The sequence below is a fragment of the Alligator mississippiensis genome, chromosome 3, assembly GCF_030867095.1.
Source record: "Alligator mississippiensis isolate rAllMis1 chromosome 3, rAllMis1, whole genome shotgun sequence".
In the NCBI taxonomy this organism is placed as follows: Eukaryota; Metazoa; Chordata; order Crocodylia; family Alligatoridae; genus Alligator; species Alligator mississippiensis.
The window spans coordinates 143,888,388-143,915,701 of record NC_081826.1 but is presented as its reverse complement, the minus strand read 5'-3'; the positions used below and the strand labels follow the sequence as shown (position 1 = coordinate 143,915,701).

The 27,314-nt window shown below is 45.3% G+C and overlaps 1 protein-coding gene across 3 annotated transcripts in view; it reads left to right on the top strand.

Annotated features, from left to right (window-relative positions):
- The window catches only part of ANKS6 (ankyrin repeat and sterile alpha motif domain containing 6), a 73,248-nt gene that overhangs the window by 24,054 nt on the left and 21,880 nt on the right, over positions 1-27,314 (top strand). For all 3 annotated transcript variants that reach the window (XM_059724471.1, XM_019491081.2, XM_059724472.1), the window contains exons 7-11: positions 11,207-11,414; positions 15,402-15,451; positions 18,651-18,788; positions 20,151-20,316; positions 26,693-26,859. In XM_059724471.1, coding sequence (XP_059580454.1) covers positions 11,207-11,414; positions 15,402-15,451; positions 18,651-18,788; positions 20,151-20,316; positions 26,693-26,859 — 729 coding nt within the window. The remainder of the gene's footprint in view (positions 1-11,206; positions 11,415-15,401; positions 15,452-18,650; positions 18,789-20,150; positions 20,317-26,692; positions 26,860-27,314) is intronic.

Here is a 27,314-nt window from a genome sequence, read left to right as displayed (position 1 = left end):
GGGGAGTGGAGGGTGCCAGATAACAAAATATGCTGGATAACTGAGCGGCCCGAACAGGTCTTTGCCTGTTTGGGCCGCCGCCTGTCCTGCTGTGTCTGGGGTGTCGCCGCCCCTCCCGCCGCGTTGCCACCCTTCCCGCTGCATTGCTGCCCCTCCCGTGGGCCCTGAGAGATGGGGAGGGGGGACCCACGCAGGCTGCTATGCCTTGGGCTGTGAGGGCTCCGTAAAACTGGAAGTGCCACAGTGGGTACTTCCAGTTTCACTTTTCCTTTACAAGCCCTTACAAGCTGGCATGCTAGTTAACAGAGCATGCCGGCTTGTTAGGTGCTGGATAACTCAGCTTTTACTGTAGTTGGAAAAATTGTTCTTTGCAAGCTTTCGGGCACAAATGCCCTTCTTCAGGCATAGGGACAGTTTGTTGTCTCCAGAGATAACATTCTTGTTAACAGCAGTACAGGCACCCCCTGCTTAATGCAGTTTTGCTTAGCGCTATTTTGCTATAGCGCTCATTTTAAATACATACCTGATTCCACTTAGTGCTAAGTGAGTTTCACTATAGTGCTGAGTGAGTGAGTAGGGGGTGGGGAGAAGCTGCAGCAGTGGTGACAAGAAGCAGAGAGTGGATGCATGGGCATGAGCACGGGGCTTGCAGTGGTGCCCCAGGGCCTGGGCCAGTGGGGGCAGCAGGAGTGCAGGGCTCAGGCTGGCACGTGGCTGAAGTGGTGGCAGCCTGGACCAGTGGTAACCAATTATATTTATTTACTATGAATCTTATGGGGACGTGGTTTTCACTTGGTGCAGTTCCGCTTAACACTTGGTTTTTCCGGAACCAATTAAGAGCGCTAAGCGAGGGTTGCCTGTATATAGAGATGAGAAATAAGAGACCTGATTGTCATCTACCCATCAGCCCTATTGTTTCTCTGCACCTTTGCATACACATAGTGGGGCCTTTACCTTTCTCTAAAAGTGCAAAGTTTCAAGAAGTTAAATGAATAAAGGATATCAAATAACAAGAATGCACTTTTTGTGGAAAACAATAATTAAATCAAGGCTTTCTGACCAGTGATTTAAATCAAATCCTCCCTGGATTTTAAATCTTATAGTAGGGTCTAGTGCTGCTTTAGAACATTCTGGTGATAAGTTTGCTATTTTAGTATTCTTTCATCATCCTGTGCCAAAAAATTAGACATCACAATTTTTTTTTAAGCAGGTCATTTTGGGAGGGTTGGAACTTCAGAAACATCTTGATCAAATTGTCTCAGCATTATAGTATAAATGCTGTCTTGACCCTGAAATGCCATTTCAGTCTGATTTAGGGAGGATTCACAATTTTGCTTTATGTAACAGCATTGTGCAGTCTTAAACATGGAGGAACAATTGTTCATTCCATAAATACAGAATCAAAATTTACAGATGTACATGTCTGAGATTTTTGTCAAATGGCAAAATCAGTAAAAGCCAACAGTGCTTTTTTTAGAGGTTTGGTTTTTATTATAGCATTTGATACATCTTTTTAAATGAGGCTAATCAACACTAATTTTGCACTGTCATTTGACTGGAAACTGTCAGAAGGATTATAAACATCATAAGCTATGACTGTCATCAGCTTATCCTTGTGACATGCTGCACAATTTTAGTTAGGCTAGCATTATTTTATATCTTCATTAAATATTTTGAACACAGAGTAAAAGGCATGCATGATAAATTTTGTAGTTGGTAATTGAAGTAAGCACTAATTCAGACAGGAATTTAATGTGAAGGGACCTAGAGCAATTGGAAGTGTGGCTAGAAAATTATGAAGTATGTTGTGCTTGCAAATAAGATCTCATTTCAGAGGACTGATTTGTCTAATGTGCTTGTCCTTGAAATAACTTCATAATAAAATATAAAACTCCTGTTTCAAGATGACTAAGCTGCAGCAGTCGCATCCTGTTGGACCCCATTACCCTCCTACACACTTAAAACAGCCTCTCTACCCATGCACTAGTAAATAGGCCAGTTAATATTGTTTTTAATAATAATGTTTTTATCATTATTATTGTTATCATTATGTTATTGTTAATGCTTCTTTTCCAGTCCTTAAATAGCCATACAATTATTTTCGGAGTGTTCTTGGTGGCTGCTCTGGTTTCAAAAGTCCAGAATTTCAAATTACTGGCAGTTGCTCGGTCCTGAGCATGCCAAATTTATGAGGTTATACTGTACCTCCAATGTGAGGTACTAAATTAATGTGTTTTAGGCTCCTGTAATGCACAGCAGCACATTTGCATGGTTTTTAAGTGACACTTAATGCACAGTAGACTATTTTGCTAAGCATTAGCATAATGTCATTTTTTTGTGTGTGATGCTTTATACTGCACATTAAAGTGCATGTGTAGATGTGCCCACAGGGCATGCAAATCTAGAGACTTGCATTCAGTAAAGGAAATGTTAATAAATTAGAGAGCTGGGGAAAGCAAGGATCATTTATGTGGGATTTATATACTATAAATGAACATGGGGAAAAAACGCTTAAATCTAAGTGGAAGTTTGGTTGAGCATGTGATGTGTAAACAGAGTGGAGAAACACTTGGTGAATTCTGGTGATAAGTGTCTAGCTACTGTCAAAAACAGATTATAGCAGTTAAACAGCAAGAAGCAAAAACATGGTGGGCATCAAAATGTGTTGTATTCCTCGCATTTTCCTTCTATTTCATCTTTGGCAATAGCATCATAGCATGTGGAATCTTTCAATGAATATCTGAGTGATAGTACAGATTATGTTAATTGCATTGCTTCATGTTGCTACTCTACATATTTAAGCACCAAAAGCTAGTCAATATTTTGCTGAAAAGTTTAACAATATAATCAATGTATTGGGTTCACAGATGGTTAGTTTGATTGTGACTAATAAGGTGGCTATTATGAAAACTGTTGGGCCCTGTTGATATAGAATTATATAAGATTAGAGTTGGAAAGGACGTCAGGAAGCCAGCTAGTCCCAACCTCCTGCTCAAAGCAGGACCATCCCCAAATACATCATCCAAGCCAAGGCTTTGTCTAGCCTGGTCTTAAAAACCTCCAAGGATGGAGATTCCACAACCTCTCTGGGTAACCTGTTCCAGGGCTTTTCTGCCTTCCACGTGAGAGAATTTTTCCTAATATCTAACCTAAACTTTCCTTGCTGCAACTTGAGACGGTTGCTCTTTGTTCGGTCATCTGCCACCAGGCTAGCTCTACCCTCTTTGGAACCACCCTTCAGGTAGTTGAAGATTGCTATCACATCCCTCCTCAGTCTTCTCTTCTCCAGACTAAATAAGCCCAATTCCCTCAGCCTCTCCTCATAAGCCATGTGCCCCAGCTCTGTAGCCATTTTCATTGCCCTCTACTGGACTCTTTCCAAATTGTCTACATCCTTTCTGTAGTGAGGGACCCAAAACTGGACATGGTATTCCAGATGTGACTTCACCAGTGCCAAATAAAGGGAAAGAATCACTTCCCTGGATCTGCTGGCAGCGCTCCTATAAATGCAGCCCAGTATGCCATTAGTTTTCTTGGTAACAAGGGCACATTGTTGGCTCATATTCAGGTTCTTGTCCACTGTAACCCCCAGGTACTTTTCTGAAGAGCTACTGCTTAGCCAATCGATCTGCAGCCTGTACCGTTGCATGAGCGTGTTCCATCCTAAGTGGAGGACTTTGCACTTGTCCATATTGACTCTCATGAGATTTCTTTTGGTCCAGTCCTCTTAATTTGTTAAGGTCTCTCTAGATCCTAGCCCTACCCTTCAGCATACCTACTACTCCCCCCAGCTTGGTGTCATCTGCAAACTTGCTGAGGGTACAGTCCATCTCTTCTTCTAGGTCTTTGAAGATATTGAACAAAACCAGCCCCAGGACTAACCCCTGGAGCACTCCACTTGATACCAGCTGCCAACTAGACATTAGCCATTGATTTACTACCCTTCGAGACTGACAGTCCAGCTAGTTTTCTATCCACTTGTCCCACTCCAAGGGTGCTCGCTTCAGGGGTGACCTCCAGGAGCCCCCTCAGCTCTTATCAACTTCACTCTCTTTTGCTGCCTCTGGGTAATCTTCCTTTCTCCTTACCTGTCATGCCTTGATGTTATGATTTTAGAAAACGTGAGGCTGTCCAGGGCTTCCCATGAGATCTTACTCTCTACTGTACAGGTGTCACCATTCATTGCCTGAAGGGCTAATTATGTGGGCTCCATCCTCCCCAGTACCCACACCCGTGCCTCGCTGATGTCACGCATACTTATTGGATCATAACTTTCCTTATGGGCTATGGGCTCTTGGCTCTGTTTTTCTTTACACCAGCCCTTCTCTGGATTATAGGCACTCTTTCCCCCTCGGTCTCCAGCCGCGGCTCTCCTGGCCTTCAGTCCTTCTCCTTAGACCCCCAGCTCCACTTCTAGGCCAGTTGAGACCCATGGGGTCTCCAGTCCTGCCAGTCTCCAGTTGTGACCCTTCTTTGCCTTTGACCCCTCCTGAGCCCTGACCCCGCTCCTAGGTTCATGAAACCTATGGGCCCCTTGATCATACCTGCTCCCTGGGCCCTCTGTCCCCCTGCTCCCTCTCTGGGCCCTCTAGCCCTCCATTTTCTGTCTGGGCCAGCTGGGATCTCCTTAGTTCCTTTTAGTCCCTTCCACAAACCACCAGGTACCTCAGCTCATATGTTAACCAGGAGCCTTGCTGCCCAGGAGCTCCTGTCTCCGTGGTTCTCATGGCTAAACTGCCTTCCCAGCTCCATCTCTGGGCTTATGTCCTGATAGCCCAGCCCCTGTAGGTCATGTGACTCCTACTTGCTCCCTGCCACACCTGCAGGCTGCTTCTCAGGCACTCTGCCTTCTTTTAAAGTAGCAGGAGTACCAAGCCTTCTGCTACACTACCTTATAGTTCATTCATCCATCCCATATTTCCTTAGCTTGCTTGCAAGAGTGTTGTGGGGGACCATATCAAAAGCCTTGCTAAAATCAAGGTATATCACATCCCCTGCTCATCCACAGAGACAGGGCCATCATAGAAGGCAATCAGGTTGGTCAGGCATGACTTGCCCTTGGTAAATTCATGATGATTGTTCCTAATCACCTTCTTCTTCTCCAAGTACTTAGAAATGGATTCTTTGAGGATGTGTTCCATGATTTTTCCAGGGACTGAGCTGAGGCTGAGTGGTCTGTAGTTCCTTGGATCCTCCTCCTTTCCTTTCTTAAAGATGAGCACTGTATTTGCCCTACTCCTAGTGGCTGGGACTTCTCCTGATCACCACAAAGATAATGGCCAGTGGCTCTGCAATCACATCAACCAATTCCCTCAGCACCTTCAGGTGTATTGCTTCTGGCCCCATGGACTTGTATACATCCACTTTTTCTAAATAGTGCCTAACCTGTTCTTTTGCTACTGTTGGCTGCTCACCACCTCCCCAAACCGCACTGCTGGGTGCAGTAGCCTGGGAGCTGCCTTGCCTGTGAAGAGTAATTCAGCATTGAGTAATTCAGCCTTTTTCACATCATCTGTCCCTAGGTTGCCCTCTTTATTCAGTAAGGAACACACTTTCGCTGACCTTCCTCTTGTTGCTGACACGCTTGTAGAAATCTTTTTTGTTACCCTTCATGTTCCTTGCTAGGTGCAGCTCCACTTGCGTTTGGCCTCCCTACATGCCCTAGCCATACTTTTATACTCTTCCCTAGTTTTTTTTTGTGTTTTAGCTCATTGAAGAGTTTCCTGCTTAGGCAATCTGGTCTTCTGCCATACTTGCTAGTCTTCTTGTGCATTGGAATGGTTTATTGCTGTGCCCTCAGTAAGGTACAACCACTTGTCCTGGGTTTCTTTCCCCCTCAGACTGGCCTCCCAGGGGATCCTGACCATCAGTTCCCTGTGTCTCAAAGTCTGCTTTTCTGAGGTCCAGGGTCCTTACTCTGCTGCTATCTTTCCTTCCTTTTCTCAGGATCCTGATTTCAATCATCTTGTGGTTGCAGCTGCCCAAGTTGCCATCCACTTCTGTGTTTCTCACCAATTCTTCCCTGTTTGTGAGTAGCAGGTAAAGAAGAGCATGGCCTCTAGTTAGCCCCTACAACACTTGCACCAGGAAGTTGTCCCCAGCACTCTCTAAAAACTTCCTGGATTGTCTGTGCACTGCTGTATTGCCCTCCCAGCAGATGTCAGGGTGATTGAAGTCCCCTGTGAGAACTGGGGCCTGTGATCGGGAAATTTACAATACCTGTTTGAAGAAAGCCTCATCCACCGCTTCCTCCTGGTCTAGTGGTCTATAGCAGACATTCGTCATAATATCACCCTGTTACACAAATTACCAATTTGCTCAAATAATGAGCAAGACCTTATGAGGGGGATAAGGCAAGATGTCACGTTTATTGACTGGAATATTCTAAAGAGCGCTTATACATACACTCACACACACTCACTCCCAATCACTCTGCAGATGTTATAGTTACCAAAGTCCATTGCTCAATACTGCACTAGGTGTCCAGCCTAGGAGTATGAGATAAGGAGTGGAGCACACAGATGCGTCTGTGCTTCAGTTGTTACCCAACCTCTTGCTGCTAAGTCTCTCTCCTTTATAGGAGTTATCAAGTTGGTGTTGGGTGTCTGGTCTGCCTTTTCTGATTCTGTGCCTCCTTTGTCTGAATCTCAGTACTTTTCCATCCTGACAAGTGGTCAGGCTTATGCTCTTCAATCACTCTGTTTACAACATTCTTCCATTATCGCTGGTGTAGGCTGTGTCTGGCACAGAAGGGGAGATGTTGCAGACCTTGTCTTCAATCTTGTCTTTTCTACTTATCTTTACTCTTCTCCTGGTACAGACTTACCTCTTCAGCCTTTTCAGCATGATTCACCATTTGGTAACTTGTTTATTGACACATAGCTTACTCTGCTTTTACCAATCATTCTATACTAATTCATCTATACATACAAATACAAAATTAGTATATTTGTTTTACTATAAATATAAAGGTACAATAACAGACTTAATTCATACAAACAAACTTAAAATCACTACAACCCTTGTTCCTCTCTCTCTCCTCTCTGACCCTAACCCAGAGACTTGGAACGGATCTATCTCCCATTTCATAGTGGAGCTCTGAGCATTCATGCAGCTCTTTCTACATAAAGCACAACTCTTCCTTCTCTTCTCCCCTGCCTGTCCTTCCTGAATAATTTATAACCCGCCATTGCAGTGCTCCACTCATGCGAACTATCCCATCAAGTCTCTATTATTCCAATCACGTGATAGTTCCTTGACTGTGTGAGGACTTACAATTCTTCCTGCTTGTTTCCCAGCTCCCTACATGCGTGTATGGGCAACTGATGTAACTAGCCAAATGCCCTACTTTCTCAGGAAAAATGAGAAAGCCTGTCCTGTTGTCCCCTCCTGCTTGTGCTTCCTCCAGGTCACTTGCATCCCCACTTATGTCAGGGCTTTGGTCTCCATCCCCCAGTGATCCTAGTTTAAAGCCCTCCTCACCAGGTTAGTGAACCTGTCTGCAAAGATGCTCTTCACTTTCTTCGTCCGGTGGATCCTGTCTCTTCCTAGCAATCCTTCTTCTTGGAACAATATCTCATGGTCAAAGGAGCAAAGCCCTGCTGGCGACACCATCTGTGCAGCTGTCATTTGATCTGCAGGATGTGTCTGCTCGGGCTTGGGCTCTTCCCCTTGACCAGAAGAATCGAGGAGAACATTACCTGAGCCCCTGTCCCCTTCACACTTGCACTCAGATCTCTGTAGTCACTTTTGATCTGATCCCCTGGCAGTATCATTGGTTTCCACATGGATGAACAGCAGCAGATAGTGAGCAGAGGGGCAGATGAGTCTTGGTAATCCCTCTGTAACATCTTGGATCCAGGCTCTGGGCAAGCAGCAGATCTCCCGAGACAGCAGGTCAGGTTAGCAGATGGATGCCTCTGTTCCCCCCAGAAGGGAGTCTCCAACCACTACCACCTGTTGCTGCCTCTTGGTGGCAGTGGTCTCAAGTCTTCCAACCTTGGGGGTGCCTGGCCTGGCCTCTTCCACCAATGGGACATAGATTTAATAGATTTTTAGGGTTGGAAGGGAGATCATCAAGTCTGACCCCCTGCCCTGGGCAGGAAAGAGCGCTGGGGTCAAATGACCCCAGCTAGGTGCTTGTCTCATCTCCTCTTAAAGACCTCCAAGGTAGGAGAGAGCACCACCTACCTTGGAAACCTGCTCCAGATTTTGGCAGCCCTCACGGTAAGAAAATTTTCTTCATGTCTAATCTAAATCTGCTTTCTGTCAGTTTACGGCTATTGTTCCTAGTAACTCCAAGGGGAGCCCAGGTAAGCGGAGTATTCCCTATTCCTTGGTGCCCTGCCCGATGAATTTGTAGACGGCCACAAGATCCCCTCTCAGCCTTCTTTTGCTGAGGCTGAAGAGATTCAGGTCCCACAATCTCTCCTCGTAGGATCTTACCTGCAGGCCCTTAACTATACGAGTAGCCCTCCTCTGGATCCTCTCAAAGTTATCCACATCCCTCTTGAAGTGCAGCACCCAGAACTGGATGCAGTACTCCAGCTTTGGTCTTATCAATAGAGGGGGGAAGTATCACCTCCTTAGACATGTTTGTGATTCACCTTCTAATGCATGAAAGAGTGTGGTTGGCCTTACTTATCACATTGTTACATTGACAACTCATGTTAATTTTGGAGTCAACTATGACTCCAAGATCCCTTTCTGCTGCTGTGCTGCTTAGAAAGTCACTTCTCAGTCTGTAGGTGTGTTAGTGATTCTTTCTCCCTTGATGTAGCACTTTACACTTATCTTTGTTAAACTGCATCCTATTCTGATCTGCCCACTTTCCCAATCTGTCCAAATCCTCCTGAATCCACTCCCTGCCCTCCAGTGTGTTTACTTTGCCCCATAATTTGGTGTTGTCCGCAAATTTTGACAGAGTGCTTTCCATGCCCTCATCCAAATCACTGATGAAGATATTGAACAGCACTGGTCCAAGGACTGAATGTTGGGGAACTCCACTACCCACATTTTTCCAGGTTGAAAACGACCCATCCACCACCACCCTCTGGGTGCATTTCATAAGCCAATTCTCTACTCACCTTACTGTGTAATAATCTACATTACAGCTTCTTAATTTATTTGTAAGAATGGGATGCAATACTGTATCAAAGGCTTTTTAAAATCCAAGCAGATGACATCTACGTCAACTCCTGCATCTAAGCAATTTGTGACCTGGTTGTAAAAAGAAACAAGGTTAGTCAGGTGGGATCTACTTGCTGTGAAGCCATGCTGGTTGCCCTTTTGCATTATTTTTCCTACTGGACTCCCACCAATGTGATTGTTAATAATTTTTTCAAAGGTTTTCCCAAGGATAGAGGAGGCTAACAAGCCTATAGTTGCCCGGAGCATCCTTTCTCCCCTTCTTGAAAATAGGGACCACATTGGTCCTTTTCCAGTCCTCTGGGACCTGTCCTGAGCACCATGAGTGCTCAAACAACTGTGCCAGTGGTTCTGCTATGCCACTGGCCAATTCCTTCAGCACCTTTGGATGAAGATCATCAGGGCCAGCTGACTTAAACACATCCAGCCTATCCAAATGCCCCTTCACTAGGCCAGTGCTAACTGTTGGTAGGTTGGAGTCAGCTCTTGTGCCTGTCTTTGGCCCCTTTGGGAGATATGTCTTAATCCGTGCTCAGGAATACATGCGTCTCCTCCTCTGTTGCTGGGGCTCCACATCTGTTTTCTAGGCAAACCGCTGCAGGTGGAGGCAAAGACTTCTGCTTATTGCCAAAGACCACAGGCTTTCAACTTTCACCTTCCTGGAAGTCCATGTCCTCTTGCTTCTCTGCGTCTGGCAACCCTTTCTTCACAGTCCTAGAGGTCTCTTCCAGCATTGAATCGATAAACTCCTCATAACAGAGGATGCTTCAGAGCCTCACTACCACCTCCTCCTTTAGAGAAGAGGAAAAGTCTCATTCATTCAAGTTCCAAATTTCAACCCCAAATCTCTTGTGGTGGGAGAAATATGAAGAACACAAAGACTATAAAATGGAGTTTGGGAATTCATTACTTTCATTTAGACTTATTTTACTTTATTGTATCCTTACATAGATCTTTGTTTATTTTTTATTTTATAATAAATTTCAATGAGTTTTAACTTCTTGTTCAGTTGGAACATGTTTAAAAATAAAATGATTGTTGACACAGAGTTCTCTAATTTTATATAGAAAGATATAGGCAGGCTGCTGCTCATAAAACTTGCAATTTAGTCTAAAGCAAGAATTGTAAAAATATGGCCTGCAGGCTGGAATTGGCACACAGAGCTGAAGCATCCAGCCTGCAGTGCTGCCTGCACAGGCTGCACACAGTGTGGGGCCAATCTGGTGTGAGTGCTGCATGCAGCATGTGCCCTGCACCCCCTGGAACTGATACACACAGTGCGTGGTGCCAGTCTGGGGCACATACTGCACTTGCTGCCTGTTCCAGACCAGCCTGCAAACTGGTGTTGGATTCACTGTGCAGGACTGGTCAGGTGCAGGTGTCACAGGTGGTGTGCTCCAGACTGGAGCCATGCTCTGAGTGTTGCGTATGCCCCAGACCAGCCCCGTGTGCTGCATGCTGCGTGCAGTGCCAGGGTGGAGAGCATGCATGTAGGACTGGAGCTGGTGCACAAGCAGCACATGCAGCCAGTCCAGGGCAGGTGCTGCAAAGTGCTGCAGCATGACAGTGCTGTGGGACTGGATCTGGTATGTGGGAGCTGTCTGTGGATCTGATCCGGTCCACAAATGAGCTCCACACCCCTCATCCAGTCCTGAGAGGCCAGATGATTTTGATACTCCTGGTCTACAACAGCAAGAGCCAACCTTTTTGGCAAGTGTTGCTAATTAGCCCTGAGCCCTCCCTGAGTTCCACTCCAATCCTTTTTTCTGCCCAATCTGCTGTTCTGTTTTATGCCTACTCTGTGCTTTCTGCCTGATCTCCTGCTCTGCCTTCTGCTTCCAGCCCTGTCTGCTGCTCCATTACATGTTCCCTCCCTGATCTGTCACATGCCATAGACTACCCATGTCTCAGGTTGGCCACCTGGTCTAGGGAATCTGGAGACATTGGTAAACTATTTTAGTGTTACTCTGGCAGTTTTTCATCACAAACTCTTTGATGCAGGTTAGGTTATATAAGTCATAGTAGACATGAATTAATGTGCCTTTTTCTTCCCTTTTAGTCTTGGTGGAATAGGATGTCAAATAGATTCCGCAAGCTGAAGTTGACCCAAACTTTGCGTCATGGATTTTCTACCAATCAGTTTGTGCCTTTTCCTGATGAGCCAGAAATGTCATTAAATTCTACCATAAAAGCCACTTCACAGAATGATGTGAACAACTCTGGAATCCCTGATACTACTACAGCTTGGATCACAAATAAAACTAGTGGTAAAGTCCTATTCTATTTGGGAAGTGTTCTTTCCTCTGGTAGTTAAAGTGGTACCTTCTTCAATGTAGCATTTTTGGCATAAAGGGAAACTCATGTAATAAGCATACAGTATATTGAAATAATCTGGACAGAGTAATTTTATCAGACTTATATTATTTTTGGTCAATGATACCAACTGAGTAGATTTAGGATTTGAGTAGATTTATCTACTGACCATTTAGAAAAGAAGCTGCTTAATTTCATGTTATGATGGCATACTAACAGTTCAGAAACATCTGCACGGTAGATTTATCTGTCACAGGAAAATTTCTATCCTTCAATGTAAATGATGTCACAGATGATAGCAAGAGACTGGGAAACATGATTAGGAATGAGGGGTAAAACTCTGTTATCCTTCGTGCACCTAAATGGCAACTTTCCAGCCACGTGTGGCATTTTTGGCACTTGCACAAAGTTTATACTTCTGTTATCCTTGCAATGTGAACTGAATTTAAGCTAGCAATGGGGAGCAAGGACAATAAGAAGTCCTTCTTTAGGTATGTAGGGAACAGGAGGAAAACAAATGGAAGCATGGTGCCACTGCTTAACAACTCAGGACAGCAGGTTACTGACGCTTGGGAGAAAACTGAACTCCTTAACATCTACTTTGCTTCAGTATATCAGTGGACTAAGGGGAAAATCATGCTAGATAAGTTTCAGAATGGGCATGGTGGGAATGACCGCCTTCCTGCTATTGACACTGAGCTGGTGTGTAGTCAGTTAGAAAAGTCAGACATTTATAAGTCAGTAGGACTGGATGAACTTCACCTGAGAGTGCTAAAGGAGCTGGCCGAAGTCATTGTGGGACTTCTGGCAAAACTCGTGGCACTCGGGAGAGGTCCCTGAAGACTGGAAGAGGGCCAATGTTGTGCTCATCTTCAAGAAGGGGAAGAGAGAGGGCTCGGGCAACTATAGGCCAATTAGCCTAACTTCTATCCTAGGGAAAGTCCTGGAAAACTTCATCAAAGAGTCTACGTGCGATACACTTGCAGGAGGTAGGATTCTGATTGACAGCCAGCATGTCTTCATCATGGGCAGCTCTTTGCTTACCAATCTTATCTCCTTCTATGACCAGGTAGCTTGCCACCTGGATAAGAGAGAGAAGGTCGACATTATATACCTAGACTTCCAAAAGGGCTTTGATTTGGTATCCCATTATGTTCTTACAGGAAAATTGGAGGATTGTGGGCTTAACTGCTTGACATTTAGGTGGGTAGGAAGCTGACTGTGAGGTAGGACCCAGAGAATTCTAAGGAATGGATCTGTGTCGTTCTGGCGAGAAGTGGCCAGTGGTGTCCCTCAGGGGTCCATGCTTGGTCCAGTGCTTTTCAATGTCTTTATCAACAATTTGGAGGTGAAGCTAAAGACCTCACTGGCCAAGTTTGCGGATGACACCAAATTATGGGGGAGCGTGGTCACGCTTGAAGATAGGCTGCAGATACAGGCAGACTTAGGCTGGCAAGTTGGGCGTATTGGAACCAGATGAAGTTCAACATTGAGAAGTGTAAAGTGCTCCATCTGGGGACAAACAATCCCCAGCATAATTACAGGCTTGCTGGAGCCCATTTGACTAGCACCACGAATGAAAGGGACCTAGGGGTAACAATTGACCATAGTATGAACATGAGTCATCAGTGTGATGCTGTAGCCAGCAGGGCAAGCAATACTCTGATATGCATCAACTGATGCATCTCAAGTAAAACCAAGGAAGTGGTTCTTCTGCTTGACTCAGCATTGGTGAGACCACAGCTAGAGTACTGCGTCCAGTTCTGGGTGCCACACTTCAACAAGGACGTGGAAAATTTTGAGAGTCCAGAGAACAGCCACCCATATGATGAGAATCTTGCAAGGCAAGCCATATGAGGAAAAGCTGAGGGATTTGGGACTCTTCAGCTTAAAAAAGAGAAGGCAGAGAGGGGACTTGGTAGCAGCGTACCGCTACATCAGGGGACTACATCAAGGGCTTGGTGAACAACTGTTCACCAGGGCACCCTTAGAGAAAACCAGGAGTAATGGCCACAAACTCATGGAAGACCGATTCAGGGTCAACATTAGGAAAAACTTTTTCACAGTCAGGGTGTCCAGACTGTGGAAGAAACTCCCTCTAGAGGTGGTGCAATCACCTACCCTGGAGATCTTCAAGAGGAGACTGGACAGTCACCTTGCTGGGGTCACCTGACCTCAGTTGTCTTTCCTGCCTAGTGCAGCAGGGCTGGACTCTGATCTTGTGAGGTCCCTTCCAGCCCCTTACAATCTATGAGTGTGGACATGTAAGCATTCAGACTTAAACTGAGCATGTACAGTAGACTGTTCATTGGCCAGGCAGGTACACATGCAGACCCAATTTATGCACATAAGCCATAAAATTGTAACAGGACAGAAACTTGACCAGTAAGTTTTAGACACTGGAAGAGGAAGCCCCTTTCATGTTTCATCCCCAGTAGCTCCATGGTTAAAGTACTTGCCCAGGAGGTAGGGGGCCTCCCTCAACCGCAGCTAGTAACTCTCTGACTTCCTAGTGTGGTGTTCTAAGCACCAGACCATAGGCAAATCATTATCCAGTCCCTGCTCCAGTGCGCTTTCTGAAGCTGCCTATTGCATTTAATAGTTACTGGCAAAGGGGACAGTTTCTTTTCCACTAGAGGAGGGTGCCAAGGCTAGAACCCAAGGCCTGCTTTTTTTCCAGAGCAGTAGCCATCTGGCTGGGCTACACATACTCTGGCTTTTTCTCTGCTCCTTGGTTCTACTATCTCTCTCTCTTGTTTACCCAGGGGGTCAGCTTCAAAAGGAACACTGGATTAGAAGATCTTTATCAATGGATAACCTGCAGCCTGGTTGTTAGAGCCTTTGGCTGGGAAGTCAGAGGGGCCCAAGTTGTGGACAAGGGTGTAACCTAGGTCTCTAACTTCTTGGTTCTAAAGCAATTGCCCTAACCAGTCAGCTGTTGGGGCTAAAAATTAAGAAGGCCACCCCTTTCTGCATCATTGTTTTTTGTGGGGACTTAAACCAATGTATGTACATAGGTGCCATATAGCTGCTCTGCCAGTGTGTACCTTACTGTGCCTTGTTTGGTATACATGCGGATGCTGTACAGGTTATAGTCACAAATTGAGCATAAATGCCAAAAATGCCACTTGCATGGCTAAGTAGGTGCTGTTTAGATGTGCACAATATAATAGAATTCCACACAAGACAAGTGAAAACACCAAAGCCCACCTATTAAAATGTAATCACTTTCCACTGAAAAACTGAAACGCACCACATACAGAGTACATGTACACGAGATGTTTGCTATGCAGCTGACTAATTAGCTGCTTAGTCAATGTTGCATGTCTACACATGCAGCCCTATTAGGCTGGAGTAAACTAATTTACTCTATAACGGGATAGTACTTGCGAATACAAGTAGTATCCTGCTGCAGGCTAAAAACCTTCAGAGTAAAAAACTGGAGTAAAAAACTCTGCAGTAGTGCATGTGTAAATGCTGCCTTGCCTGGCTCGGGCACGAGAGTGCTTCAGTGTGGGGGCTGCTTGCCAGCTAGCCCTGTGCTGTAGCACCTGTGTGCCCTACCCAGCTGCTCCTCTGCACGTTGAGCTGGTGGGGAGCAGCCCCAGGCTGGCAGGCTGACCCCTCTTCCTCCCCGGCCCACTGCCAGCTGGAGCTACACTGATGCTCTTGCTGCAGATGAGTTTATTGCTTCTGGGCACATGTTCAAAGGGTATGCCTAGGAGCAATAAACTGGTGCAGTAAGCAATTATTGCATGTGTAGATGCTCCTATAGTGTACTAAATTTCTTTCAGATATCATCCCACAAAAGTCAGTGGAATTACATTAGGGAAAAATCTGTCTTAGTGTGAAATAATTGTGCCCTGTGATATGTTTGTCAGCACTATCCTGGGGAATAAGAATCTGGAATCTTTAAATATTTTTTATGCATTTTTTTTCAGGTACAGGTACTACAAAAATAGAAAAAGATGATGAAATATTGACAACCATGGTAGGTTTCACTGCTCTCAGCATGCTTATCATTTGTTCATGGTGACTGGAGTGGAGAGTATCCAAAATGCTGGGGTCCCCCCAGCCCCACAGTTACAGAGGTCATTAGCTGTTTTAGGATGAAGTAGAGCAAAATGTAGGACACAGTGGCATCTTTGGCCCCTGGCACTAAACTAACAACATGGTTAACCAGTCAGTTATGTCTTAAGTAGTTACCCGGCCACAGGTTAATGCAGTTAATGCTATAGCAATAAGCTGTAAAGTTATTACACAAATAACTTTGTGGCTGGTTCCTATCATGCCATTAATTGAATGTTGGGCCAGGCTGGGGCTCCCAGCCACAGGGGTACAGCTGGGAGCCCCATCAGTTTATCTGGGCTCCTAGCTGCTGGGGCTCATCACACACACCTGAGTCTGGGAGCCCAGATCAGCTGCCAGGCCCCAGCCATACAAGCTTGCTTCTTGCCAGTGCAGGGGGAGTTCAGGATCAAGATCCTGGGCTCCCCCTGGACCCTCAATAAGTCATAATGGGATCTGATGTTTAATCCCACAGTCATGCCTCTTGCCTTGCATGTGTAGCATGGCAGGAAGGGATCATGCATCAGATCCATCTCACCTTTAATTGCACATCGGCTAGGGGCCTTAAGGCCTAATTGCATGGTAATTTTGAGTGGTTCCTGGAGCTCTTAACCCTTGGATTATCTGTACATTAACATCTGAAACTAGTTTTAAGCACTTGGTAGGCAGCTCAAAGTTACTCTACTCCAGGGCAGGATTATCTCTGCTCTGTGTTACCCAGCTTGTGTTACACTAAGGTGTAGCCATGTTAGGCTACACCATAGTGTAAACACTCCACTTGTCCCCCTCCCACCACTGGCCTGGATCAGGCCGACTGTTCACCCTCATCCCTCTTCCCTCCTGATGACTTCTGGCTGTCCACACTGTGTGTCCTAGTGGAGCAGTCAGGGAAGTGTTAACCTGCCTGCTGGGCTGCTGCTACCACTGCACCACCACCACTGCTGCTCCCTGGGCAGTCTCAGTCCAGAGAAGATCAGCAACCTGGCAGCGGTGGCAGTGGGAGTGAAGCAAGCAGGTTATCTCTTTCCTGCCTGCTTCCCCAGCACAGGCAGCCCTAGTAAGCAGGGAGTGGGGGAGGAGCCCCAGGGGTGGGGAGGGGAATTGGGGGAGCCCAGGGAACAGGAGGGAGCCTGGAATAGGAGTAGGGGGATTCTTACCTTTCAGTCCTCTAGGCCCTTGCTGGCCTGAATGTGTGACTGCTCCAAACTTGAGCTAGCACTACCATCGATTAACATCTGTATGGAGTAAACAGATGGTTTGGGTAATGGGATGAGAATCCATAGTCCCTGTTGAGACCATGGTTAACCCAGTCGAATATATAGATGATTTTTAGTTCTGTAATTTCCTGTTCAAGTTGGATTTCAAAGGGGGATTTCTTGTTTATTTTTTTAAGGACAGCTACTCTGAGGTCAATGATTGCTAGAACAGGATCTGTTACAGATTCTGTGGAGTTGTAACTGTTGGAAAAATTGACCCTTATAGAAACCAATATCTGTTGGTTGATGGATGTACCATCATATACTCCATAATGATTTTTAAAAAGAGATCAATTGAATAAATGCTTTGTTCTTGAAAAGGCTTTAAAGAGCACTTTTAGCAAGCTGAATTCTGAAAGACCCTAGTGACCTTTTGGAGAAATTTAAATAGTAGAGATGAACATAGTTCAGCATCATGTGCAACAAAAGAGGAAAACAAAGAAATCGATTTCACTTGTACAATTTTTTATAGTCTAGAGCAGGGGTTTTCAACCAGGGGTATGCATACTCCCAGGGGTACTTTAGAAGGCCCTAGGGAGTACGCGCAGGGGCTTAGGGACAGAGCGCTGCCATGCATGATCCTGCACTGCCACGCAGGTGCTTCCCAACTGGCTGGACATGGGGGGCAGGGGAATCTCACACGCAGCAGCTGCCGCTGCTCCATGTTCGGCTGTGCACCTCCCCTCCTCTTGCTCTGTGTCTAGCCACCAGGGGTACACTGACCCAAAAAGGTTGAAAACCCCTGGTCTAGAGACTTTGTTGGATGATTTTCTCTTGGGAGCATAGAAGTTCAGAATGTGTACAGATCATTAGATCTTTGAGCACTCTTTAATGTGGCTTACTGAGGAAATTAAGGGTGGGGGGTTCTTCTGTTAACTGTTTTCCTCATACAGCAAGAAAAGGCTGTATGTTGCTCTTACAGGTCCCATGTGGAACTTTGATTCATCAACTGTTTAGAAGCAGATCATCAGTCCTTCTATTGACTTCAGTTGGAGTAGGTTGAGGCCCAAAGGAGGACATGAAATAGTTTTATAATTAACAGGGGACCTTCTATTTTTTAAACAAGACACGTTGAATAGAGTACATGTGTTAAGTTTATGATCAGAGCTCTAATGGCCATTTGGTTTAAGTATAATTTATTATTCTATAGTGCAGGGGTTGGCAATGCTTTTGGGCCAAAAACACACACAACCTCAACTTGTAAGATGTTGGTGTCCCGCGGAAGGATAGAGGGGGAGCCGCAAGGGGCCCAGTCCTTGTAGCAGTACAGTCCCAGCCCCTTCCCTGTCATCAGCCCCAACATGTGCATGGTGAGCAAAATGCCTTTGTGTGCCACACTGTCACCCATGCCAGGGGTTGCCTACCCCTGCTATAGTGTATATCTTCACAAGTATTTATTTTAGAAATCTTCAAAAAATGTTACTTTTCCCTTTTTAAAAATTTCTGTTAATTCTCTGTTAATGACAGATGACAGAACAATGAGCAATGGTCTCAAGTTGCAGCAAGTGAGGTTTAAGTTGTATATTAGAAAAAAACTTCCTCATTAGGAGGATGGTGAAGCATGGGAATGGGTTAGCTAGAGAGGCAGTGGAATCTCCATCCTTGGAAGTTTTTAAGGCCTGGCTTGACAGCTATGGCTGGATTGATCTAGTTTGGGGATGGTCCTGCTTTGAGCAGGGGGTTGGACTAGATGACCTCCTGAGGTTCTTTCCAACCCTAATTTTCTTTGAGTCTATGAAACCCTTAAAGTTTGATATCATATGTTTATAATCAGTGCATTCCCTAATAACTTCACTTTCTATTTTAAATATATATCATTAGATCTAAAGTAATCTTTCCAAAAATATACCATTTTTTTCTTCTCAGTTAAGAAGTGGTGCTCCATTTACTAGGCTACCTAATGATAAGCTCAAGGCTGTTATTCCTCCTTTCTTACCTCCCTCGAGTTTTGAGCTGTGGAACTCTGACCGAACACGTACAAACAAAGATGGCAAGGCTGAACAGGTGAGAACCACTTTACCACTGTTAGCAATCAAGTACGATTTTAATAGCAGTGGAAACTGAGACATAGTAAGTGAATGGATTGTTTAAGAAAATACTGTACATTGTTACCTCCAGGGAATTTGAGTTGATAAGACAGCAGTTTGATAGATGTCAAGGCACTCTTGAATTCTTGCAATATGAGGTGGTAAGACTAACTTACAGAATACTATTTTCTATTGCAAATGCTTTAAATTCCCATATCTGTCTATAATCTTCACCCTCTAAACTCAAGCTTCTCGTGCGAGGGGGAGGGGAAGGCAGAAATATCCTTCTCTAAGAAAAGAAGAATAAGTTGAGTAAAGGCTTGCGTGCCACACTAAATTTAATAAACTCCATCACTAAGACAGATTTGTCAAAAATTGCTGAGATGGCCATAAATTCCAAAGTAATTATTGGATGTATATCAGGAGCTTCTTTGGGTTGGAGATGAGTTTAAGGAGTAAGTTTTGTTTTTTTCTATATTTTGGGCCTTAATAGCCAAGAAAGAGAGGCTTGTTTTCTAGTCTGGAGTTTGGTGACAGTGGAGGAGGACATCTAGGGTTGTATGTTATAGCAGCTGTAGGTGGAGGACAGCAGAAAGCTAAAGTTGATGGCTGAGCATCTACAGGATGAGGTGTTGAGATGAATTGGAGGATTAAATGAAGGAGAATTGGATCAATGAGCAGGAAGGTAAATATTAGTCAGTTAGTGTATATAGGATACTTATGGCAGTGTGAGAAAGGGGACTAGAGAGGAGAGGCATTTGTCAAATCAGACAGTGAGAGTACTCTCAGAGCAGTAGGCTCAGAGCCACAAAAGGGCAGAAAGGACTGGAAGATGGGATTTCAACCAGTGGGTGGTGACAGGTGGAATGAGAAGTAAAAGGAGGAGGAGGTGGTTAGAGCTGAGGCCTTGAGATTGGCTAGGATATCAGTAGCGCTGTCAGTGAGGACACTTCTGGTAGAATTCTGAGGGCAGTAGGTTGGATAGAGTTTCAGAACAGGATTTCCTTATATTAGTTGTAGTTTAGTTAATATAGAGGAACACAGGTACGGTAGAAATAGAGGTGGCTTATTCAAGAAATGTTTTTATCAGATGGGGACATTAGAAAGGACTCTGTATGTAACTGTTATGTATTTCTCATGTTCTGCCATTTAGAAATAAAAATAGTTAATTTATGTTAATGCCTTCTTTATAATTGCAGTGTAAATTCACAATGCTTAAAAAGATCACGTTAATTTCTGTTGTCCACTTTGATCCTTGGAGCTAGCAAGCTATTGACCTTACATTTTGCAGAACTGAGTTTTCTCCAAGAGATGTAAAAATCTTATTTTACCCTTTCAGACATCTGGAAGCAAAGGTTCTAGACCAGTCAAATTGCCTGCTTTTGTACGAAGACCTGCTTCTCCCTCAAATTCCAACACTTTCAACCATTCTCCTCACTCCTCTGGTGGATCCAACAACATAGCTGGAATTAACAGACATGGTGGAGAACTGCATAATAGATCAGGTGCATATTATTTTTCTTTTATAAAGAATCTTAAGACTGATTCAGCTAGGTAATCAAAGTGCACAGAAAAAGTAAGAGTAACAAGATTTGTTTTTGAAATGCTTGCTTCTGTTATCAATGAAGCAAGACGATCCCCGAGTGAGGCAAAAGAGGGAAAGGGGCCAGGAGGCTTCCCTGGCTGACCACAGAAATCCAGGGCAGCCTAAGGGCCAAAAGGGGAGCACATAAAAAGTGGAAACAGGGAGAGATCACCAAAGACAAATATACCTCCTCTGCTCGTGCTTGTAGGGAGGCAGTTAGATGGGCCAAAGCTACCATGGAGCTGAGGATGGCAACCCAAGTAAAAGACAACAAGAAATTGCTTCTTAGATTTGTAGGGAGTAAAAGGAAGACCCAGGGAGGAATAGGACCCCTGCTAAATGGGCAGAAACAATTGGTGACGGACAGAGGGGACAAGGCTGAACTCCTCAACAAGTTCTTTGCCTCAGTGTTCCTAAGCGAGGGGCACGACAAGTTTCTCACTGGGGTTGTAGAGAGGCAGCAGCAAGGTGCCAGACTTCCATGCGTAGACCCTGAGATGGTGCAGAGTCACTTGGAAGAACTGGATGCCTTTAAGTCAGCAGGCCCGGATGAGCTCCATCCGAGGGTGCTGAAGGCACTGGCTGACGTCATTGCAGAGCCACTGGCGGGAATATTTGAAAGCTCATGGCGCACGGGCCAAGTCCCGGAGGACTGGAAAAGGGCCAATGTGGTCCCCATTTTCAAAAAGGGGAGGAAGGAGGACCCGGGCAACTATAGGCCAGTCAGCCTCACCTCCATCCTTGGCAAAGTCTTTGAAAAAATTATCAAGGCTCACATTTGTGAGAGCCCGGCAGGACAAATTATGCTGAGGGGAAACCAGCACAGGTTCGTGGCAGGCAGATCGTGCCTGACCAATCTAGTCTCTTTTTATGACCAGGTTACGAAACGCCTGGACACAGGAGGAGGGGTGGATGTCGTATACTTAGACTTCAGGAAGGCCTTCGATACGGTATCCCACCCCATACTGGTAAACAAGTTAAGAGGCTGTGACTTGGATGACTACACAGTCTGGTGGGTGGCGAATTGGCTAGAGGGTCGCACCCAGAGAGTCATGGTGGATGGGTTGGTTTCAACCTGGAAGGGTGTGGGCAGCGGGGTCCCTCAGGGCTCGGTCCTTGGACCGATACTCTTTAATGTCTTCATCAGTCACTTGGACGAGGGAGTGAAATGTACTCTGTCCAAGTTTGCAGATGACACAAAGCTATGGGGAGAAGTGGACACGCCGGAGGGCAGGGAACAGCTGCAAGCAGACCTGGACAGGTTGGACAAGTGGGCAGAAAACAACAGGATGCAGTTCAACAAGGAGAAATGCAAAGTGCTGCACCTAGGGAGGAAAAATGTCCAGCATACCTACAGCCTAGGAAATGATCTGCTGGGTGGCACGGAAGTGGAAAGGGATCTTGGAGTCCTAGTGGACTCCAAGATGAACATGAGTCGGCAGTGTGACGAAGCCATCAAAAAAGCCAACGGCACTTTATCGTGCATCATCAGATGCATGACGAATAGGTCCAGGGAGGTGATACTCCCCCTCTATCGGGCGCTGGTCAGACCGTAGTTGGAGTACTGCGTGCAATTCTGGGCACCACACTTCAAGAAGGATGCGGATAACCTGGAGAGGGTCCAGAGAAGGGCCACTCGTATGGCTAAGGGCCTGCAGACCAAGCCCTACGAGGAGAGACTAGAGAAACTGGACCTTTTCAGCCTCCGCAAGAGAAGGTTGAGAGGCGACCTTGTGGCTGCCTATAAGTTCATCACGGGGGCACAGAAGGGAATTGGTGAGTATTTATTCACCAAGGCGCCCCCGGTGGTTACAAGAAACAATGGCCACAAGCTAGCAGAGAGCAGATTTAGATTGGACATTAGGAAGAACTTCTTCACAGTTCGAGTGGCCAAGGTGTGGAACGGGCTCCCAAGGGAGGTGGTGCTCTCCCCTACCCTGGGGGTCTTCAAGAGGAGGTTAGATGAGTATCTAGCTGGGGTCATCTAGACCCAGCACTCTTTCCTGCTTATGCAGGGGGTCGGACTCGATGATCTATTGAGGTCCCTTCCGATCCTAACATCTATGAAACTATGAAACTATAAACAGGAACATTCACATTAACTTAAGTAGAACAGGAACTACTGGCTAAAATTCTGTAATCTCCATTATATAGGACAGGGCTGTCAAATGGGTGGCTTGCAAGCTGCTTCCAGCCTGCAAAGGGTTAAGTAAAGCCCACAAGCTCTGGCCAGGTTTCTACTCCCTCCATCACTCCTACTGCTGCAGTGACAGCCAGAGTCTCTGGGGCACGGCACCATGGCATGAGGCGGCCTATATCCCAAAATATTACTGTGATGCACCTAGAGGAGAATGAAGAGATCAGGGTCAGCCAGCATGAATTCACCAAGAGCAAGTCATGCCTGACTAACTTGATTTGCTTCTATGATAAGGTGACAGGCTCTATGGATGGGGGAAGAGTAGTAGATGTGATATACCTTGACTTAAGCAAGACTTTTGATACTGTTGCCCATGACATTATCATGAATAAGCTGAGCAAAATATAGATCAGATCAAAGCGCTGTAAGGTGGATACGTAAATGGGTGGATCATTGTGCTCAGTGAGTAGTCCTCAGTTGCCCAATATCGAGCTGGGAGGAGATATCAAGTGGGATTCCCTAGGGATGTATCCTGGATCCAGTAATGTTTAACATCTTCATCATTGATTTGGACAATGGGATTCAATGCACACTTAGCAAATTTGCAGATGACACCAAGGCCTCTAGCAGACGTTCAGTTAAAGCCATGATCTGATCTTACTTGTGATCTCAACAGTCACTCCTCCTCCCATGCTACATGTGCATGGCAGGAGGTGTGATTGTGGCTTCAGGGATCAGATCTCAATTACACCCTGTTGATAGTACAGGGAAAGCCTGGAAACATGATCTCAGGCTCCCGCAGCACTGGCAAGTAGCAACCTGGGTGCCTGGTGCACCCAGCTTGGAATACAAGTCAGCTGATCGATGCTCCCCGTCCAGGGAGCATGCTGGAGTCCTTGACCCTGATGCACTTCCAAGGCTGGGAGCTCCAGTTAGCTGACTGGCGTGTCCAGCTTTGGGAGCACACTGGAGCTTGTAGCAAAAGGCACACTGGCCACAGCTCTAGTGTGCCCTTCATCCTGGCCACACATTCAATTTAAGGTGTGATGGAAACATATTAATTACAAATTCATTAATATGGAGTAATTAATTAATGAATTACAAAATACACATATTTTGTGTAATAACTTTGTGGCCAATTCGGTTTTGTTGTGCCATTCATTGCGTGAACTTGTGCCAAGGTTACTACTTAAGATTTGATTAACTAGTGGAGCTGGGTTCAGTTGTTGACACTGGAGCAGTGATTCTCAACCAGGGTGATCCAGCACCTCAAGTTGCCATGGGATCTTTTTAAGGGTGTTACAAGTCGATGCACAGTATTAGCACTGCTAGGTGTGCAGACATCTACATATGATTCACAAAATAATCCTGGAGATTTCAAGTAAGGATCCATAGTGTCAAAAACTTTTTAACCTGTTGTAGTTATGCTGAGCTCTTTGCAACAGAAATATTGTTCTATTATTTTTCTGTAGTGAAAAAACAAGTGAAAACTAAGAGCTGGCATTTTCTGAGGGATGCTTTGAGTCTAATGAGAGGGGCCTTGAGTCTAAAAAGGTTGAGAACTACTGCTTTAGGACTAGAAGGACCTGGGGGTTACAGTGGACTATAAACTAAATATGACCTAAGAGTGTGCTCTGGTTGCAAAAAGAAAAAACCAAACCCCCCAATAGCATTCTGGGTTTTATAAATAGAGTGTTTCTTGCAAATCAACGGAAGTGATTCTTTTGCTTTATTTGATACTGGTGCAGCCTCACCTGGAGTATTGTTTTCAGTTTTGGGCCCCACAATTTAATAACGATGTGGAAAGATTGGATGGAGTCCAGGGAGAGCAACAAAAATTAGAGGCCTGGGGAACATGACTTAGAAGGGAAGGCTGAAAGAACTATGATTATTTAGTTTGGAAGGGAAGATTGAGGGGGCATTTGAAGGATGGTTAAAAAGAGGATCAAGATAGACTTTTCTCTGTGGCTATAGGGGAGAGGACTAGGAGCAGTGGTCTCAAAACTGCAGCATAGGAAATTTAGGTTGAGGATTGGGAAGATCCTATTGTGATTATTACTTTCTGGGTGGCCAAGAATTAGAACAGGCTACCTAGTGAAGTTATGGAATCTTCATCTCTGGGAATTTTGAAGAGCAGGTTAGAAAGACTGGGGTGGTTTAGTCAGAGATGATCCTACCTTGAGCAGGGGGCTAGAGTAGATGACCTTTTGATGTCCCTTCCAGCCCTACTATGCTATGATCCTACTGTTTAAGAAAAAGATAGCCCTCCTGTTCCACCCCAGTAGAGAAGTAGAGAACTCTATTGGATGCCTGTTGTAATCTTTGCTTTGGTAGAGCAGTTCAGCCAGTGCCCAACTCTTCTAAGGCGGGGGTTGTCAACCAGGGGTACTCGTACCCCTGGGGCATTTGGGAAGGCCCCAGGGGGTACGCAGTGGTGACACGCAGAAACAAGGGTACTTGGGAAGCGCCACTGCTGCTGTGTGCTGCTGCCACCACATACCTGCTCATCCCCACCCCACCCTGCTTGGTGACCAGCCGCTGAGGGATTCCGTCCCCCCACCCCCCTTTCGTCTGGAAGGGGTACCCACCAGGAGGAGTACCCACCGGAAGGGGTACTCTCCTTAAAAAAGGTTGAAAACCGCCGTTCTAAGGCATCATGTTTCTAATCTGTTATTCCCACCACAAATCTGGAAGGGCTTCCTTCTGTTTTCAGTCCTATTCCAACTCATTTGCTGGCTCAGAACATCAGTATCTGGATGGTAATCTCTGACAGCCTTAATCCAGTATATCTTTGCATGAAGGGGTGAAGGCCTGCAGAGCCACAGAAGGGAAAACGACTGAAAAATATGGGCAGAGGGTGGGAGCAGACTGCGTGTTTGGACTTGTTTACCTTGGAATAGGAGAACTTTTATTTCATCTTGTAGGGTCAGAGCAACAGGGTAGTCAGAAAAACCTGACATCCCAGAGCACCTGACATTTGAGAAAAGCAAGACCCATCATGTCCACATCCAAGACCTCCAGTCTTTTCTTTGGCTCCTTCCTAGAAGCCCAGAGTATAGAACCTAGCCTTCTGAGTCTAGCTCTTTAGTCTTTGCTGGATTCATTTTCTCCTCTTTGTCTGCCACTTAGTATTTGCCACTTCCCTGATTACTGTGCTCATCTACTTAGGGTTGGCAAAGAAGTGTACTACCAATCTGTCTAAGGCTGGTGGCTGCCTTGCCTTGTGTGTGACTCCTGCTACAGCTGCTCTGCCAAGTGTGACTGCAAGACTTAAGAGCTAGCAAACTGATAGAGCTGGGCAGACCAAAAGGTTCACATAATAATGCTTATATAGTGATTGAGATATCTAAACCACTTGGCAGGCTTTAACAGCTTAAATAAATGAGGTCACTGGTAAGGGAAATCTGGAAAAGTAAGATAAGGCAAACTACCCCATGCCACGCAGTCAATCGTTAGCATGATTAGAGCTTGGGAACATTGGAGTCAACAGCTTCATTCACCTTAACCTCAGTGGAAGGGGGCTGAGGTGGTATGAGCACTAAGGTACACAGCTGATAGCCTAGAGGTTGCAGGTTTGAGACCATAGCAGAAGTGCTCACGGTGCAGAATTCTGTTAAATATTTTGTCACATAAGGAAAGGGAAAAAACCCTTAGTGGAACAGGATTGGGCCCATAGACAGGCCTATTTGTTGAAATAGGGCATGTTCCTACAGCTGAAACAAACACTTTGACCATTTGTATGTGAGGAAATTCATGGAACTTCAGTTCTCAGATCCATACCACCTTCCAAGTGTCTTCTGCCAGTGGTCCAGCAAGAGTAGGAATTTCCTGCAATGAGGCTGGGAATTTGGGAGTTTTCCTCATTCTGACTGATTTCTTGCCTCCACAGATCCACCTCAGAAAGGAGATAGAAGGGCATCCCTTTGCGTTTAGGCCTATGTTCTTTCCCTTAAGAAACAATAGTTGGCATTGCAGTCACAGGCCTGTCTGTGGAAGGATTCTGGCTCATGTTCAAACATGTTCAGGATTAGAGGTTGCAGGGGAGGAGTAGGAACAGAAATGGGTTGAAGCTTAATGAATTTATAAAGCTATGTTACTTTATTAAAGGTGCTGCTTGCTTACATCTGATTTTTTTTTTTTTTAATTTTCTGTTTCTCAGGTGGCAGTGCAGACAGTGTTTTATCTCAAATTGCAGCTCAAAGGAAAAAAGCAGCAGGTCTGCCAGATCAGAAACTCAATCAGCAGCATAGTCCGGTCTCCACAGGTCCTTCGTCCACTCTGCCTGATCTGCAGACTGCTCAGGTCATTAGCAATGGCATAGGAAAGGTATGCTGATATTAAAAATGCTAATTAGGAAACACCTCTGAGTTCTGAGGCTATATAAATTCTTCTGAGGGGTTAATTAAGGTGGCAGAAGTCACTAAATGGGCTGTACCTTGCAATGCATATGGATACTAGGCCTTGTTATTTTTTATAGGCGTTTTCATAAAAGGCCGTTTTTACAGCTGATTACCCCTGTCATAGCAATACTGAAGAAATAGTTGTATTTTTAATGGTCCCAGGAGGCTTGATTGGCCTCGAGGGGCTTAAGAAGACATTTATCTCCACATCCATTTTGGTACACCTGGACCCTGCCAAACCATTCCTAGTAAAAGCGCCACCCTAGGAGCTGCATCCAGCTGGCTGAATACTCAAAAAAAATTATGTCCGTGTGCCTTCTATTCCCACTGAGAGCTTTTCATTGTCAAGACAGCATTTGAAGAATGGCAGCACCTTTTGGA